At 47.2% G+C, this 18,997-nt stretch overlaps 1 protein-coding gene across 1 annotated transcript in view; it reads left to right on the top strand.

The window, feature by feature from the left end:
- LOC135912230 (uncharacterized) overlaps nucleotides 1-18,997 on the top strand; it is a 45,243-nt gene that overhangs the window by 17,671 nt on the left and 8,575 nt on the right. The window contains exons 4-7 of the mRNA XM_070526524.1: nucleotides 1,053-1,241; nucleotides 2,263-2,401; nucleotides 9,497-9,806; nucleotides 11,181-11,496. Of these exons, the coding sequence (XP_070382625.1) occupies nucleotides 1,053-1,241; nucleotides 2,263-2,401; nucleotides 9,497-9,806; nucleotides 11,181-11,496 (954 nt within the window). The remainder of the gene's footprint in view (nucleotides 1-1,052; nucleotides 1,242-2,262; nucleotides 2,402-9,496; nucleotides 9,807-11,180; nucleotides 11,497-18,997) is intronic.

Raw genomic sequence — 18,997 nt, 5'->3', positions numbered from 1 at the left:
AGAAAGCTTTAGCTTGTCCCCTATTCGGGTAAACGCAAGCGGACGGTGTGTTGAGGCGTCGGGGCGCAGGCGTAAGCGGGAGCGGCCTGCATGGTGCAGTTACCTGGTCGAGCAGAACTCAAACAAACAAAAACAGCTAATAATGCAGTAACGAAGTGTATTTTACTTTGCTGCGGGTGTATATATTTGGCAGCAACACGATTACGCCAGTACCGAAAATTTACACCAGCAGCCAAGAAGAATACACTTGGTTGTTGCAATATGAGCTGTTCTTGTCTGTTTGAGCTCTGCGCCATCAGGTGGCTTCACCATGCAGGCCGCTCCCGTTTACGCCTCCGCCCCGACGTCTGCGTTTAGCCGACTACTGGACAAGCTAAACATCTCTGATAAGGTCTATAGTCGGAGGAGTATCACGGCCTCCATGGTGTAAACGAGCGGGGAAGAAAGCGCACCCGCTGCCGTCGTAATGCCATCGTGTTGCCGCTCTGTCCTCATTCCGTTGTCGTCGTCACACTTTCACGCCGTCTACGAAAACATGTCGACGATGACTTGTGCTGCCATCATCGAACACCATTGTCGGCGTCAGCAGTATACTGCGGAAGCCTTGCTGTAGTGTGGTTGTTAGACTTCTGTAGGATGCATATTCTTTTCGCCGTACTATGACAACCATCTCGGATGGTTTCTGCCATATTTCTGTTTTTTATGCGTTGAATATTGCAATCACTCAGTTCAGCCCTTGGGCGCGGCCGGGCAGCCACCATTGAGGGTATTAGCCATTGTTCATTGCTGCGCGTCTCATATGTGGGTCTATTCTCTTTTAAGTTTGCTATGTTTGTTATTAGGTTGCTTCTATTTTTATGCGTTGCATATTGCAATCACTCAGTTCAGCCCTGGGGCGCGGCCGGGCAGCCACCATTGACCTTTAGCGCAACCACGTGACGTGACGTCACGACAGCCGGAGGAAAAGCTGGGCCCCAACTCGCGCAATATGCTACGCATTCTTGGCTTAACCAAGCTAAGCCTGGCCATTTTTTCTCTCTTTCTTTTCTCAGACACGCCACTTCACGCGCTCGTCTGCAACGTTGGCACCACCAACCTCGGAGAGCTGGAGTGGATCAACGAGCGTAACCTTCTGCACGCCTTCGAGCATACTGTAGTGTCCACAGCGAGGCTGGTCAACCACTTCTTGCCCATGCTACGTGAGACTCGCGGAAGGGTTGTCGTCTGCGCTGGATCTTCCGGTATGCACAACAGAGCATAGCCTGTGTACCTCTACCTAATACTACCCCGAGGCTATTGGGCACGACATCATATAACGTATTAACGCCGCTCGGGCATAATGAACGCACCTTTTTTCACGTCCGCGTCTGCGTATAAACTATTATTTTTTAATTGTATGGATACTACAGGCCGCATATGTTTATGTGAATGTATGCTCTCTTTTTAATTATGCCATATATGTGAGACAGATATACTATTCAACCACCAAAGCTGTGCGAAGCAGGTTTTGTGTTCTTACGTAATGATGCCTCGGAATTTTCGAAAATTGCAGCGAGCAAACAAAATTTATGAGACATTTGATCGACAGTAAGTGCAGTTTACATTAAATCCTCTTCTCATAAAAATAATGTTACGAAACAAGTATGCATATATAGCGAGGTGCTGCCCATATAATGATAAACATGGTGTAGAATTTGCGAGAGGAATAAGGGGATCGGATGTGCTCCTTTTCTTTTTTCTAGAAACAACCGTACGAAGACACAGAGGATCGCGCTAGAGAAATCATAGGGGAACTTATTTATAACGTTTAGTGGAAATAAAGAAATAATAAAGTAACGGGAAATGAAAATGGGCGACAAGATAGCTTACCGCAAGTGAGAGCCCAGCGCGCACATATCGCATTACGCATGAGGTACTTTATAAATTCAGGTACACGGGACGGCCGTACTATGTCGTCCACTTTCTCGGGTATCTATGTAGGCGTACTAGATGTAGCCTTGGGAGTGTTTGCCAACGCCACCCATGGCAGAGGCGGCCGATATGAGAGACCCTTTTAACCGAAGGCATCACGTAGTACTTCGCTTTTCTTCTGTGGGAAAGCTATAGGAAATAATTCACGGTCACGCAGATGAAAGAGACTGTAGCTAACGTTTTGACCAGTCTGTTTTCCTATGCAATCGAAGCGTTTAGTTGGCGTTATTTATAATCTCGGTCGCTCATCCCAACCCGTCCGGGCCATCCCCACTCGTCACACCCTTGCAGGACGAGTTGCAATTCCTGGAGCGGGAGTCCACAGCATCGTCAACGCCGCGCTCATATCTTTCGCCGACTGCCTCCGTCGAGAAATGGCAAAGTTCGGGGTTCAAGTCGTCCTCGTCGAACCCGTATGGCTGAACTACAGGTACGCGCCTCGGCCGAGGTTGCCATGAAGCGTAGCATACATCTGAACGCACAAAAGTTTCACAATGTCGGTACAGCCTCGCAATACGAAGCAACGTGCGCGTGCCGATATAACCCATTCAGTTGCAGTTAGCTCATTTATGTATACCTGACTTGTTTTCATGCGATGAGCGTTCTTTGAGAACTTCACTTTGTTTTCGGTATGTATGTTTCTCCGTATTTCACCTCTTTCACTCCCACTTGGGTAACTGCGTATTTTCCACTTTGCCGATCGTCAGAGAGAGAAAAAAAAGTCCTTTACAATTTATTCAGGACTGGGCAGAACCTATTCCGCGCCACACGGGCTCCTCAGGCTATAGGCGTGGCATGTCGAGAGTGGATAAGGTGGGAGGATTAACTGGCTAGCAGTGAATATAAGCAGGAGACGATTAGGGTATTCGTGGATGAGTATTCACTAAATCAATGGTTAATTATTCCATCAGTGTGAGTACTCAATAGTAAGTTCACCAGAGATCATCCTACCACCTTCGATACCTTTCAGTTAGGTCTGCAGGGGATAGGAATAAAGTTTTGCAAATTTAAAACTTTCATTGGTAGTGCGTCATAATTCACGACCGATATGGGTGACAAAGATATAGTACATGTAAATACGGCGATAGTGCCTGTGTGAGCCATCAATGCTGGTTCTGTCGTAGCTTATTCAGTACTTGGATTTACCTAAACTTCAAGTTATTAACAAATTGAGGCTAAACCCCATGAGAGCGATCTTGCGCGCGACGGCGACGAGCGACGGCTTCGAGCGACAAAACGGGCCGTCGCTTGAACAGATCGCTCGGTCTTGTCGCTCGATCGCTCGGTTCTGCAAATCTAGAATTTGTGGCTCGTCACCCGGAAGTGCTATGAGCGACTAGCCAATAACGCGAAACCGGAACTGGATGTACATCCCTCAAACACTATCGATTGTCGCACGGAACGAGCAAACGATTGAATTTTTATATGTGCAAGGACAAGAACCTTCTGCAAGACTCTTATAAATATTTTATGCTGATTTTACAGTAAAATACGCCAACCTAAATTAATAAAGCACGCATCACGCCAGTTTCGGCTCGCATATTGCTGCCCTTATGACGGAAATAGCGGGGAGACGTCGCTCAATATCGTCGCTCGCATGGGGTACGACTTGTAGGCGACGAGCGAACGCGACAGCCATCTCCATCGCATCGCTTGTCGCTGTCGCGCACAAAATCGCTAGCATGGGGTTTATGTTTTACCCGTGGGCCTGGTCAAATAAACATTCTTGAAGAGCAACTGCAATGAAATATTTCACCGCGTAAAAATCCCAGTTTCAGATAACTTAGACATGCAGTATCCCATGTGCAAGATCTTACGCTTGAAATATAGGTCAACGCGTGACAAATAGCTCGCAAAAATCGATGTTTTTTAATACCGAAACTAAAAAAAAACGCTGTCATTATGGCCCGCCGGAAGTGACGTAGAGTGAAGAATGTGGAGAACCCGCTCCCGTGCTGTGTGCTTTGGTTGCTTGTATTGCGTTCTGCTGCGTCAGCGAACAGGTCCCGCACGTCTACTAGCCACAGAGTTAGTGTTAGCTGCTTCGTGCGCTGTGACAACGCTGTTGCGTGCCTGCGATGTCCTTTTATAGCGACGTATTCACCAAGTCCAGCCGGTCTTCAATATCTGGTTGCCTACGTTTAACAGCAGGGCCCTGGTGCGTTCTGCTTCCACTAGGAGAAGAGCGCGCTGGGGTGGCCAAGCTCAAGGAGCGGTATAGTACGTCTTCACGTGGACGCGATCCATGCGTGGCGCACTTAAGCTACGTCGGCGAAAATGGGACGTTTTACAGTCTAATAATAATTATAATATTTGGGGTTTTACGTGCCAAAACCACTTTCTGATTATGAGGCACGCCGTAGTGGAGGACTCCGGAAATTTTGACCACCTGGGGTTCTTTAACGTGCACCTAAATCTAAGCACACGGGTGTTTTCGCATTTCGCCCTTATCGAAATGCGGCCGCCGTGGTCGGGATTCGATCTCGCGACCTCGTGCTCAGCAGCCCAACACCATAGCCACTGAGCAACCACGGCGGGTGTTCTACAGTCTAGTGTGGCTGGCGCGGTAATAGAACATATGCTATCACACTCTTGAACAGCTGGATCAGGGTGCATCGCGCACTAGCTTAGCTAGCCAGCAACATGGTGTTTGCGTTCACTGAAGCTGACGTGTTGCGTTTGCGCCTTCGGCAAAGAAGCGCTCACTCGCCCCGCCCACGATCGCTAGCGCTGCGGCCACAACTGATCGCCGCGCTGCTGCGGGTCACGTTTAAAGAGCACGGTAAAATTTAAGCGATCTTAGCGCCTCCGGCGTGACGTACCCGACTTCATCGGGCGCTGCCTCGCACGCCGGATGCGCCGGACTCATCGACCGACCAGACAACTACCGCCATCTGCAGTAAAGGATCATAAGTAGCTGAGGCTTGGCATGGCCAGGCTAGAGGGGTTCGTTGCCAAGTGTGCGTAAATTCGCTGCCAGGCAGGCAGGATTGCGGCCGTTATTAGCCCCCAGAGAACAACCTACAGGGGCGCTGCGAGCGCCGCTCGCGTGACGCCATGGTGCGGATTCGCGCCTGTCGTCTGCTGCAGTTTGTGCGGGGTCCCGCCGACCTCCTGCAGTGTTTCCGTTTGCTCGCTCTCGCACCCTATGCTTGTACGCTTATGACGGTCGTCTCAAATATATTTTTACGACATCTTCGTTCGCGAAAATTTATTCAAAGAGCATATTTCCTTGACGACAATATATTTCTCAAAGTTAATGCTACAGTGCTAGCTGAAGTAGCTCAGACCAGCCCACTGCGGGTTTTTAATGCGCGGATCTGCATTTCGTAGCTGTAGCTCACGTGAATAATGAAATCATAAGCACAAAAAACTAGGCACGTAAGAATCCAGTTCAGATATCATACCGGACGTGATGCAACAAGCATCTCAGAAATGCTGGCTATCTGTGACTTCTACAACATTTACCTTGATTATAACTCGCTAAAACGTGTTTGCTCACAACGTTCATGATATAATAACGAATTTTTGAATTTCTTCACAGTATCGCTCGACAGTAATACGAGGACTTGTCACGCTGCTTCTTTAACTGCTTCTCAATATTTGGCCGTTCTTCACCGGGTAATATTAAGTGGCGGTAATTTGAAATAAAGCTAATTGAGGCTTACAGCTGCTTACAGCACACGGAAAAAATGTAACAATATTTATTCCATTTTCTGTGCGATACGTTCAACTCGATCGTTTGAGCTGTTTACGGGTGCTTGTTGCTTGAGTAACCGACATGACGAATCTGTTTGGCGAACTGACACAGGCTGCTCGGCTCAAATGTTTAGCGAAATATGCCTTTTGGACCGGATGGCTACAGGCAGAAAGAAGCCGAAGCTTCATTTATAAGTAGTATGGGACATTATTCCGTGATGGAGGTCAAAGCTCAATTGAATTAATGTGAGGCTTGTGGTGTCGTCCTTATGAGGCTGGTATGCGAGGTTCTTTTTGATGTTTTGACGACACGAATAGTTCTCAATGTGAATAATTAAACAACGCAAGTTCGAGACATGGTGAGGCCGAAAGTGCATGTGTAAATTTTCATTTTCAAGGCAGCCTATGGTATGTTGTAGTGCTTCGAGTATACATTTGGCATTGCAGTTGGCGCTGTAATAAGTACGCCACGGTTTCAATTCAAAGTTATAGTGAACTGATGGTGTTTCGCGAACCATGCGTGCCTTGCCCTATAACGACAGTCGCCTGCTTCCGTTGCGTGAGGGATATGCCATATTGTCGATAAAGGTCTCTGAGAGCCACTATGAAGGCCACTATGATGCGATATACAAGCGCCAGTTCATTGGCTCTCGATCTTAATCACGAAATTTTCTTTCAGATGATTGCTGCAACGGTATTCGTGAAGCATTTACATGACCCGCCGTCGTGTTAACCGCCATGAGCAATGGGTTTTCGGGTGCCTGTTTCAGAGAACGGTGAAAGTATAGTAGCAAATTTTTTAATATAAAACACGCCTAAGTCTTCCTTTTACGAATTAATAAAGCAGCCATATTTGACTAGAACATCTCAGCAGACTAATAAGAACCATGATGAGAGCTTCGCTGGGCAGTGTCCTCTTAACACAGATTTATAATGTCGACACGAAATACAAAGACTTTTCTTCCATGAAAAATGCAATGTACCTCATATCTAAGTACTAAGGGAATGTTAGTGTTTAGCCGAGCACCATACACAACTTCGCGCATTGAATTTGAAGGCATTCTTTTTACGTAACATTAATGGGCAGGCACGGCGCATATCTGCATCTGAAAACCACTATAGACCCCTTCAATGCTACCTAGCTTGCGATATCCAAGCCGCAAGTTTTCTCGACTCAGCGGTTTTGAAGATGAAACTTCAGTTCAAGCATGGGAGCCGAAAGGAGCTGACATATCCTTGAACAGGAACGGCTCCAGCCGCCGATACCCCACACACGCACGAAGGGAACGAGCGCACGCGGCAGCCGAGCGAGCCGGAGGGAGCGGCGTCCCTGCCGTGACGTCACTCGCGAGAGGTCGCCATTCCAACATCGCGCCGTTAACAAAGCTTCACCCATTTTGCTTTGGCGCCATTGCCTTGCTGCATGGCTTGCCGCCGCCTCTACACCATGGCCGCCACGTCTCGTTTTCCTTCGCGACAAATGCAGCATGCGGTTCCTGCTCGTTTCTGGCGCTGTGTCGGAAAGGATTTCGTTCGTCTACTTCGACGCGTCCGATGTAGACACGCACAAAATGACTTGACAATGATGCACTGTTGGGAATAATCACTCGAGTCTATCGCCTTTGAATACCTTTAACTTTGAACGTTACCTTCGGTTTTCGTGCGCCATCGCGGCATGTAGTACTTATAGTCATTCTCAGAAAGCATTTGCCTAGCAAATATTGATGGGTCAGTGCTTGCTGAGCGTAATCTATAGTAACATCTCTACTGAAACGTTCCTTACTCAATCGAATGATTGTACAGGTATTCCGCGCGCTTCTTGTGGAAATTACATGAAATTAATGTATAATCAACATAGACACGTAAGACGTATGCGGAAAGGCAGGTGCGAGTAGCGAGTGTTTGAGCGATCGGCGGCCGCCACCTTTTATTCCTTTAGGAATGGGGCAGCCTGATGCTATTCAGAAAAAAAAATTCAGTTTTGTTCAGCATATTAAGAATAGACGCCAGAATGGCAGGACGAACTGAAAAAATTGGCAGTGGCTTAGCTCGGCTATGCCAGGATATACGTAGCGAAAGCTAAGGCATTGCATGGTTAGCCTTGGTTAATCTTCATTGCAAGTCCAGGTTAGTCTGGTTGTCTAGCTATGTTGCGGCGTTTAGCCAGTCGTTCGGCGCGCTGTTCGTCTGTTTCCTGGGCGATTCGTTTCCTCTTCATCTCGTTCCGATGTCGATTCCGGGCCTCCTCCTGCTTATCAGAATTGCCGCCGTCCATACTGCCGCCTCAACTGTGGCTGGGGCGCACGCGAGCTCTCCTTTTCAATCCTCCCACATGTTATCAGGCATGCGACGCAGTTGGCGAAGCGAGCAGAGGCGAGAGCAACGACGAGGAACGCGTGTGACGTCATACCTAACGGCGGCGGCGGAAAGGCGCGGCGCTGCGCAGCGGCGGAACACCTGTGGCTCGATGCTACTAGTGGCGCATGCGCAGTAGTGACTAGGGAGCGAGCGAGAGAGAAATATCCGCGGCGAGGCACGCGTTGTGACATCATGTGCCTCCTCGGAGCACCGCAACGGCGAAATCGCAAGTTCGCGGCCAGTAAAGCTTTCGCTTTAAAACTGCTGTCGCGCGAGTGATTTAGCGCGTCTAAAAAGTGTGGTAGACGGCGTTGTAGCGATCGGAAAGGGCGGGCCTCCTCTTTTCCCGTCGCCCTCTCCCATGGTCAAGGCTGCACGGAAGGTCTCCGACGCCGCTACAGATAACTTAATTCTTGTCCTTGAGCTGAATTACCAGAAGAGGCGGACATTACTAACACAAGACATCAAAACTTATATTGAATTAATTAACACAACCTTACTAATTAACTTCCGAATTAGATACATTCCGGCACATATTGCAATTCAAGAATTGTAGCCGGACCGCTTGCTAGACATATCCACTTGAAATGCATTTCCGGGATGGCACCAGTTTCGAGATATATAGACGAAATGCATAAGCGTTCTAGTTACTTTTCTGCTTCTATGTATAAGAGAGCGTTTTCTTGAAAAAGTAAGTGTAACAACAGTGCATTATTGCGGCAAGTTTCATGGCGCGAATTTCCAAACTGGCGTCATTCTGGAAATGTATTACAAGTGAATACGTCTTTCAAGCTCTCCGGCTATACACTTCGTAAATTGCAATATGTGCCGTGAAGTAATTATTTCAAAAGATAATCAGTAATTGTTGTTTATTAGTTTAGTATTTGTTTCGATTTATCAAGAAAGTGATGTCCGCCTCTCTAATAATCCAGCTCAAGGACTAGAATTATGTTATCTGCAACAGGCGATTTTTAAAAATTCCGCGACATTTAAATATGGTCACCCTGTATGCTGGTTAACGGCTGTCTAGTACGGAATTACCCAGTTAAACAACAATCGCTAGCGAAACATCCTAAAGGTAGCAAATATACGCCTTCAAGCGGATCGTTGATTTTAACACAGTGAATAGTACCAAGGAAACTTGTTCTCAGAATATAACCCAATGACTATAGGTGCATACGAGCGGTTTAGTTTGGCCCATTGGTCAACTGCTCATCAAAACTCGTTGTAAAGCGTTCTTTCTTAATGCTACATTAGCTGATTAAATTTTGCTTCTTTTTTCACTTCTCTATCATCGTCGAATGTGCTGCCTTGAACTGCCATCTCCACGTTCCGTGTTTTGTTATAGATCCATCACTAGCTTTTGAGGGAGTATCTTGCTTTCTTTTTTTAACGCGAGCAGCAACGCGTTCAATTCGAATCGGTCAAACTTGCTCTCACGAACGACCTGACGCGCGTGTATCTGCAGGACTCCCCTGAGCCAGCTCCACTCGGCTGGCATCGCCGTCAAGGAGGCGGTGAGCTGCGTGAGCCGCGACGTGTTCGACGACTACTCGCTGAGCTACGTGAACGCGGTCCGCACCCTGTGGAACTGCTACACCACCCGCTGGTACACGGGGCCGCCCGACGAGCTGGCGAAGTGCACCTGCCTCGCCGTCACCGACGTCAGGCCTCAGTGCGTCTATTCGTGCGGCTACCCCGCGGAGCGGGCCCTCAACGCCGTGCTCGCCTACCTGCCCGCGCAGTTTGCCGACCTGGTGCAGTGCTTCCTGTACCAGGCGAGTAAGCGGCACCATCGTCGGGTGGCTCGATGGTTGCCTAGACGGATACATGGATGGGTTGATGAACGGACGGATGGATTGTATGGGCCGTGGGATGGGTTACACTGGAAGCATAGCGCGGGAAGGACGATCGACAAAGACTAGACAGCAGAAGCGTTTGTCCTGTCTAGTCTTTGTCGCTCGTCCGTTCCGCGCTATGCTTCCAGTGTAACTATGTAATACCAACCAGCCTAAGCCTATACTCTTTGGGGATGGGATTGGATTTCGTCAAACCTCTCAATTTTATTTTTCTTCAGGACCATGCTGGCATTTTTCTGTCTTTCCGCGGTTTTTTCTGTTCCCCTGAAGTGCTGAAAACGGCTAAGTTATGTAAGTTCCAGCTATACAGTTTGATTGGCATTGTCCAAAATGCCAATTCCGGAGCACACCCGGAGTCTGAAATCATGTTTCGAAGCAGAGCAACAGCAACGCAGTAGCAAGGGTGATTGATTCGAACCGACGCGAGATCACCAGCGCATCACTACAAGGCTCTACGATAGTCGAGGCTGAAGAAGCGGCCATCGCTCTAGCGGCAGCGGAGGGATATCGGTCTAAACGGTCTCTAACAATCCTTACAGACTCACAAACGGCTACGGAGCGCTCTGCATACTCCGCTCCGGAGACCGCATAACACAACGACAACCAAAAGAACCAATTAGGCATATGATAGTATGGACGCCGGGACACACAGGCATGGCAGGGAACCAAGAGGCGGACAGGATAGCTCGAGGGTACACTTATTACCGAGCATCCAACGTAGGCGACCTCGAGGGGACCGAACCCCAAGACTATTCGGCGATACTAAATTACTACAAGGGCTGCAGAAAGCGATATCCACCACCACACAACTCCCTTAGCAGAGAGGACTCTGTCGCGTGGAGGAAGCTATACAAACGGGCTCATACCCAAACCTAAACGTACTCAGCAAAATGTATCCCACACAATACAATGACAAATGCCCCTGGTACCACGAAACACGCACGCTGTATCACACGTGGGCATGCCAGAAGATAGCCGTCGTACCCATTATACCAAACCCGAGTCCGGAGCAATGGGAGGGAGTGCTCTCCAGCGATCGCCAGGTCGACCAAGAAGGTCTGATTCGGCGAGCACAACTGGCAGCAGCATCAAGCGGAGCCATGGGCTAAGGGCAACCGACCGTTGTGCTAGAAGATGGACGAAGCCATCTGAAGACCGCAGAAGACCAGCAAATCTAGAGCTAATAAAGTTTTTCACTCACTCACTCATTCGAAGCATATATGGCACTATTGAAGAAACCCGTATGTGCATCGTCCAGTAACGCGTGCGCCCACGCTTTCTCTTTTCTTCCAGCCGTTCGTCAAGCTCCAGCTAGGGTCCGAATCGGACGTGTCCCCCGGTTCACCCAGGGCCCGGCGTCAGATCTGGAGTCCCGGAGTCGTGCAGAAGTTCCTGCACGCTTCCCTGACCCCGATGCCCATACCGTTCCAAGAGTCGCCGATGTCGACCACGGCGCGCGAGCTGGAGGACCTCAGGGCCGACTACTTCCCGTCGTTGGACTGCACCGCGGACGCGACTCCGCCGCCCAAGACGCCGCCGCCCGTCGTGCAGGTCTGCGGGGAGCGCTTCAAGCCGCAGCGGTCGCCCGCCGACGGCCAACAGGATCCCGGTAATGCCACGAGAGAGTTGCGCGTTTCTTCGTCTAGTAGGGAGCTTTGGCTTGTCTATAAACGCACTGCCCTTTTTAACGCGACAGCGTTAAGGAGCTCGTGTCGCAGAAAAGCCGGTGTCGTCGGCGTCGGTGTCGGCGTCGGCGTCGTCGGCGTTGGCCGTGAGCGATAAATACCTGCAGGCACTTCATCGAACCAGGGTCTCCGGAGTGTGAGACGGAGGCGCTACCACTCAGCCACGAGCTCGATGCTTCAAAGCGGTACAAAAGCGTCTCTGGTGAATGCGGTGTTGCCTTAGAAACGAGCTGTTTCTAAGACTCCGGCGTCCGTCGCTTGCTCAGGCGCACATTTCGTTGTCGCGCCGAACGCGGCGCTGCTCGACGCTCACCGCGTCCGATGCCGGGCGCGTAGTCGCTGCGCCATAGCCCGCTGTCTTACACCCCTTGGCGGGTCGACGGGAACGCTGTCGCGTTCCACTTTTGAAGGCCAAGCTTAAGCGTCCTCCAATTTTTGGAGTACCGGTTTACAGGAAACGCCACGGAGGAAGGAAACTAAGGAGAGGCCCTGACGTCACTCATTGTGAAGCAAAAGTGAAGCCGGAAGTTGGCGTTGCTCATGGCGATGCTCCGCCTTTTGTGCCACCCTTCTCTCCTGTTTACATCTTTCGCGAAACCACGCCGCGCTGCGCGTGGTTTCGCGCGCGGAGCGCTCGCGCCACATCCGGCAGAGCACGGTGCAGGTAACACAGCGCAAGAAGACACGGTGACTAACGCAAACCCGCCCACACAGCGCCTTTGCCACGGCACGAAACCTACCAGAGCAACACGTGTGAGCGCTCAAAATCAGAACAACGCCGCCATTGTGACCCAAAAGGCGTGGCCATACAGCAAAAAAAATAAAAAAACAGCAAAAAAATGAGAACCTACTACGTCATTTCCGCCACACTTTTCTCCTAGCGCGCGGAGGGGGTAGGGCCTCTCCTTAGTTTCCTTCCTGCGTGTGAAACGCAAACGTTGGATGACGATGATACTAATGATGCTGGTGATGATGATGTTTATAGAAATCATCATCATCATTGGCGTCCATTTCAAAATGGGGCAGCGACGGCGAGATAGCTTACTTCAGGTAATCAAAAGGGGGAGGTGTGATTATATTAACTATGGTGATGATGATGATTGTAGAAACTATCGTAATCATCATCATCATTGGCATTCACTTCGGAACGGGCCGGGGACTGTGAGATAGCTTGCTCAGGGTAATCGTTAGGGGGCCTGCGAATATTCGAAACTTCAGAACAACGAATCGAGCAGTGTCCTCTTCGATTCTGTCTTCGAATCGAATAGTCACTATTCATAAATGCGAATATATTGACAAATATTTCTCTAATGTTGCAAAACTTTAACTGCGCCCAATTAAGCAAAGTATTGGAGCAAAAGTGCGGTAGGTTTTCACCCCCCCCCCCCTGCGCGTAGTATAAGCATAAATTACAACTTGCATAGTGGAGCAGGCAACGCCGCTTAGGTAGCCATAATTTATTCATTGCACAGTGATCATTCGCATTCTCTGAAGAGTCCAAGATGGGGGGGGGGTTATTCAGTAAGAGTCCACCTAGTGGACTGTCCATTTCGGCCGCTGCTGATTGGCTGGGGCCGCTCGTCTCCTCCTCACTCGTACAGCTGCATCCAATCAGCAGCGGCCGAAATGGACAGTCCATGGTGGACTCTTACAGAATAACTCCACCCTCCCCCCCGCCCCCCCCCGTGCATTTTAGAATACCAGGATGTGAACAACGTTTTACATTAATTGTGATAACGATTGTTCATTACTTGAAAGCTATTCAATATTCGATTCAATTCGCTTTTTGGCACTATTCGATTCATATTCGATTGGTTCTCGAAAATCACTATTTGTACGCCCCTAGTAATCGGCACTAATGCCTTGGCACTCCTAATCACTCCTAGTAAGCCTAATCCCTTGGCACTTTGTACCACTTGTTTTTATGAATAAAGGTATTATTATTATTATTATTATTATTATTATTATTATTATTATTATTATTATTATTATTATTATTATTATTATTATATGCGTACATAATAGTCTAGCATTCTCGCCCATCTCTTTTCGGTCTTTTCTCTCCATTAAAACCTATGTCTCTATACTGTACGGTTAGTTATATGCGTGCAACGACTCTGGTTCTATCAATCTTTTCCCTCCTCTTTTCACCAATAATCTAAACGTACGTTCCTTATCTCGACTGCTGACCAGTTATTGCTTCCATCCGCTTTGGATTCCGGCGCTTCTAGAAGGTCCACGTTCCCTGTTACCCTTATTGAAATATTTTGCCATCCGATACGGCGCACCAAGGTATTTTCGGACTATTTGCTGCAGTGGTCACTTGTCTCATCTCGCTGTGAATGATTGCTCCGGTATGTTTTTGTCCGAAGGCTCCCAGGTCGGGCCTCACATAACCAGGCATTGCCCTTTGTGTCATCGTACAGATTTTCGCACTTGGTTGCTCTTCTGCCGTATTTATAGCATTCATAGGTGTTTTCTTGTTTTCATCCGCTTGCACCCAATTTACCGTCTCTGTTTCTTCATTACTCCGGCTTCTCCATTTACACTTTCCCCGTACTTGGCTGCCACCTTTCTTGACCGCTTCTTCCATTTCGCCTCCTATTTCTTGAGAGACCGATATTTGTGCGCTTTAGTCACCCAGTTATTTTCACCCATGTTCATGAGTCTTTCTTAAAAACTAAATTTTGGTCTTAGCTTGTCTGACTTCATGAAAGGTCCAACGCATTTCAGCCTACGCTGTTTCTATTATGGTTTTACCATGGGCCCCCAATTCCAATTACAAGGCGGCTGATTTTAAGCACAAAAGTGCATTTGTGAACGTTAGCACTGGCACCATTACTCCTCTCAAAATTCTTTTCGCACCACATCACATACAGGGTGTTTCACTACTTGAACCAAGGATTTTAATAAAGAGCGGTTAGGCGCAGTTTAATGACACCAATGGCATATGGTTTGCCGTCATGTGGCACTCCTTAGAGTATAGTTTTATATTCCGTTTAATTAGTTAACTCTCTACGATCAATTATGCAAAATTTTAGTGCTTACTTTGGGGCCAAGTGCGTTTCGTTGAGTTGTAGAGGGAGTGCAGAAATCACTGATCCAATTTTTTTGTGGCAACGTATTTACATGCTGCACGACGATTTTTTTCGGCGTGTAAAGAATCCTCGCGAAATATTAAATCGCCAACCGGTCACGTCCACGGTTAACCTCCCTACCTTTCCCCCTTCGTTTCTCTCTTTCTCTCTCTCTCTGTCTATGTTGTCGTAACCTCCCCAATATCTAGAAATATCCATAAAAGTATATTCTAAGTAATTAAAATATGTATGCATCTGTATTGTCGTCGGGGCTAGCAGAATTTCAAATAAATAAATACATTAAAAACTGTGGAAGTTATATAGTAAATCCTTCTGTTATGTATGTATGACGGCTTGGTGTATCCTACATAGATACTATAGATAGATAGATAGATAGATAGATAGATAGATAGATAGATAGATAGATAGATAGATAGATAGATAGATAGATAGATAGATAGATAGATAGATAGATAGATAGATAGATAGATAGATAGATAGATAGATAGATAGATAGATAGATAGATAGATAGATAGATAGATAGATAGATAGATAGATAGATAGATAGATAGATAGATAGATAGATAGATAGATAGATAGATAGATAGATAGATAGATAGATAGATAGATAGATAGATAGATAGATAGATAGATAGATAGATAGCCACCGGAATGTACAGTATTGGCGATACTTCTCCTGCCCCAACTAACTATATATAAAATAGTCCAAAAACAAGAAAGGGGCTGGCAGATGGAATGGCACACTGTGGTATAAACTTTTTTAAAACAGGGTTGAAGTACCTCAGACAGGCTGGCCAACGTTTCGATAGGTGGACCTATCTTCGTCAAAGGCGGCCTCGTCATCCTCGGCGTGTTAGTTTTAAAGGGTTAGTGCAGTGACGTCACGTGCGGGTGTTGTCGCTGGCGGCTGGTTTTAAAGAGAGAGATTACAAGAGGGAACAGGCGCTGCTGTCCGACGTCTGTGAGCCTCATTCTCAAGACGAAGGGACAAGAGCGTGAGAGTGGGCACGCGGGGAGGAAAGAAAAGAAATAGAAGCAGAAAAAAGGGGAAAAGAAGGAAAAAAAAAGCAGGGGGGTGCCAGGGCCGTACCAAGACACAACAAAGGGGGGGGTGAAAGAAAAAGAAAGAGAAAAATGAAATCTTTAAGAAATACGGGGGCTTGGGAGCGTGTTGGGGATGCGAAGGGTTAGGAGGTAATCCGGGGGAGTCGTTGGCGGCATGTTTTTGAGGCATTAGAACGGCCGGTCAAGCAATAGGTCGAGTAATTTTGAAATAGTTAAGGTGGCGACGGGGAGTCTGCGGTGCAATGGTGGGGTGACTGAAAGGCAGCGGCATGGTCTTTCAAGGGGCACTGCCCCACGCGCTTAACGTAGGTGTCGTTACGGCGGCATCCAGAAGGCGATGGTTGAGGCGCCGAAGAAGGCATATTGACTTCGGAATGTGTTGTCGAGGGGGTTTCAAAAAAAAAAGACTAAAAAAGGGGTAAGGGGGAAGGGGGGGGGGGCGAAATCGGTATAGCAAACAGGAGGGCGACGCGTGCAGAAGCGGGCGCGGGCAAGTGTACATGGAAGAAGGGGATCGTAGTACACTTGGTATAGACGTAAAATCCTGAAAGAGTACATTAAATTGAGTAGTAGGCAGGAAATTTTTTTTTCTTTTTCCCTTCCTCCTCTCTCCCCCTCTCCCCCTTTTTCCTCCGAAATGAAAGAGTAGGTGAGGTTAAGAATTAAAGTTGGCTGGTGGCCTAATGTGTTTTGTGTATTGGTTGATGATATGAGAGTTTCAGATTTAAGTTACAGCTTTTAAAGATTCTAAGTTGCCGCGTGCCAAATTAATTCCTGTCGGGTGTAGGCAATTAAACTTGTGTATGAGGTATGATTCCGTGTACTTCCTTTCGCGAGGGGAACGGAAATTTGTTTGTAGTATATAGAGCCTTGCTTTGTCAAACATATGTCCATGTTCATTAAAGTGGCTGGCTACTGCTTTGGGTAAATTGTGTTTTGTGTACGCGCGGTGACCATTGAGTCTTGTATTGATTTGTTGTCCGGTCTCACCTATGTATTGTTTGCTACAAGCGGCGCATTCTAGACAGTAGACTACATTGCTTGATGTGCAGGTGAAAGCCGAAGTTACTTTGTGTGTGTAATTCGACGCTGTACTTTTTACTGTAGTAGTGGATTGAATGTGTTTGCATGTAGAGCACCTGGGGCGACCACAGGGATTGGTTCCCAACTTCTTCTTTTTCTGTAGTTTGGCGTGCACAAGAACATCTTTAAAATTAGTGTTGCGTCTGTAGGCTACTCTGGGAGGGTCGGGAAAAATCTTCTTAAGTTTCTGGTTGCTGGTGAGAATCGGGTAGTATTTACTTAGGATGTTATTCACGTTTGGGAGTGCGTTTGAGAATTTAGTAGTAAGAAGAGGCGTTGTTGTTCTTGTGATCTTCGGGCGGGGCTTGAGGACCTCGGCTCGATCAAGTTTGGTTGCAGCGATGTAAGCTGTTTGAAGGTCACTGTTTGGGTGGTTCCTGTTTGATAGCGTTTCTTTAAGGTGATCGAGTCTATCTATGTAGTCTTGGTTTTCAACGCAAATGCGACGTAGTCGTGTGGCTTGGCCTTTAAAGATGCCTTGTTTGCAATGTCTGGGATGGTGGCTGGTATATTCTAGGTACTGTTGTTTGTCGAAAGGTTTCCTATACAGCGTTGTCTTTAGTTCACCATTGTCAATGTATATTGTTGTGTCCAGAAAGTTTATGCGCTCAGTTGAGGATTCTGATGTGAATTTTATTGTTGGGTGAACAGAATTTAGAAAGGATACATATTTATCTAGACTGTCTTGGCCCTGTCCCCATATTATGAGTATGTCGTCTATGTATCGTAGGTATGTGTGGGGCTTGGTAGTGCAGCGCGATAGGAAATCTGTTTCTAGAATCCCCATAAATATGTTCGCGTAGGTTGGTGCAAAAGGCGTACCCATGCTTGTACCATGTATCTGTAGGTAGTAACTCTCTTCAAATTCGAAGTAGTTATGTGTGAGAACTAATTCAAGGAGAGACAGGTAAACTTCAGTAGAGTGTTGTGCACTGTGTTTAGACAGCGTTTGTTTTATCGAAGATAAACCATCAGGGATTGGAATGTTGGTGTACAGCGCCGTGACGTCTAGTGTTGCGAGAATTGTGTTGTGGGGTAGTGTGCCTTTAGTATTAATGTCTTCTATAATTCTCAGCAGGTGGGGCGTATCTTGTACAAATGACGGAAGTGTTTTCGGCAAGTTACCAAGGTAGTGGTTAAGGAATGTGGAGATGTTCTCTGTCGGGGTGTTGTTGTTTGATACTATCGGACGGCCTGGGATAATAGCAGTGTATAGTTCAGCGGATGGAATTTTATGAATTTTCGGAAGGAGGTAAAAACGTCCGGCAGTTTTGTTGCTTGGTTTAAGAAATTTGTATTCTGATGGTGTTATCAATTCATCAGCCAAAAGTGATTTCAGCCTGTTGGTAATTGTCACTGTATAGGACAATGTCGGATCGTTATCTAGTTTGCGGTAATGTTCTGGGTTGTTTAGTTGTCTGTAAGCCTCGTGCTTGTATTTTTCTATTGGCCAAATAACTATACTTCCACCCTTATCTGCTTCCTTAATAACAATGTCATTCCGGCAGCTCAGATTTGAAATGATATGACTCTCCGACGCAGTTATGTTTTTAGGTCGCTTAGATGTCTTGGATTGGCTTATGATTTCTTTAGTGATAGTTTTAAGGTATATGTCAAGTTCTATGGCTTGTTCTGGTTCGGGAGTCCAAGTGGATTGGGCTCTAAGTGGTGTCGTCCCGGTGTCTGGTGTGTCTGCAAAAAAGTGTCGGATACGCATTCGTCGGGAGAATTCTGAGAGGTCCTTGTGAAGCTCGAATTCATTTATTGTGTTGTTCGTGGGGCAAAAGTTTAAGCCCTTGCTGAGTACGGCTATTTCTTTTTGACTTAATGTTTTAGGAATGTCTATAACATTGGAGCGGTTTAGTTCTGTGGAAATTTCCTTTCTGTCTGGTCCTTCTAAGCTCGAGGTCCCTCTTGTCTGGGTGTGGTGGCTGTTTGGCTGGAAGGTTGTTTTTTGATTAAAATTTGCTTTTTTCCTTTGTTTTTGAACCAATTTTCTAGATTGTTTTTCGCCGTAATGTTCTAAATCTCTCTTCTCATCTGGTGTCAGGGTTATGTTCCTAAGTCTGTGGTTAAAAGTTTCGATTTGCTCTTCGCAGTGTTCTTTGAGGATATTCAAAAGTGAAAGTGAGGCATTATGTAATGTTGTTTGCCAGTTTGCGCGATGGTGTGGTGGGA

This window comes from Dermacentor albipictus, chromosome 10 (assembly GCF_038994185.2).
Source record: "Dermacentor albipictus isolate Rhodes 1998 colony chromosome 10, USDA_Dalb.pri_finalv2, whole genome shotgun sequence".
NCBI lineage: Eukaryota > Metazoa > Arthropoda > Arachnida > Ixodida > Ixodidae > Dermacentor > Dermacentor albipictus.
Note: the sequence above shows the minus strand (reverse complement) of the source record. Positions and strands in the feature narration are given on the sequence as shown.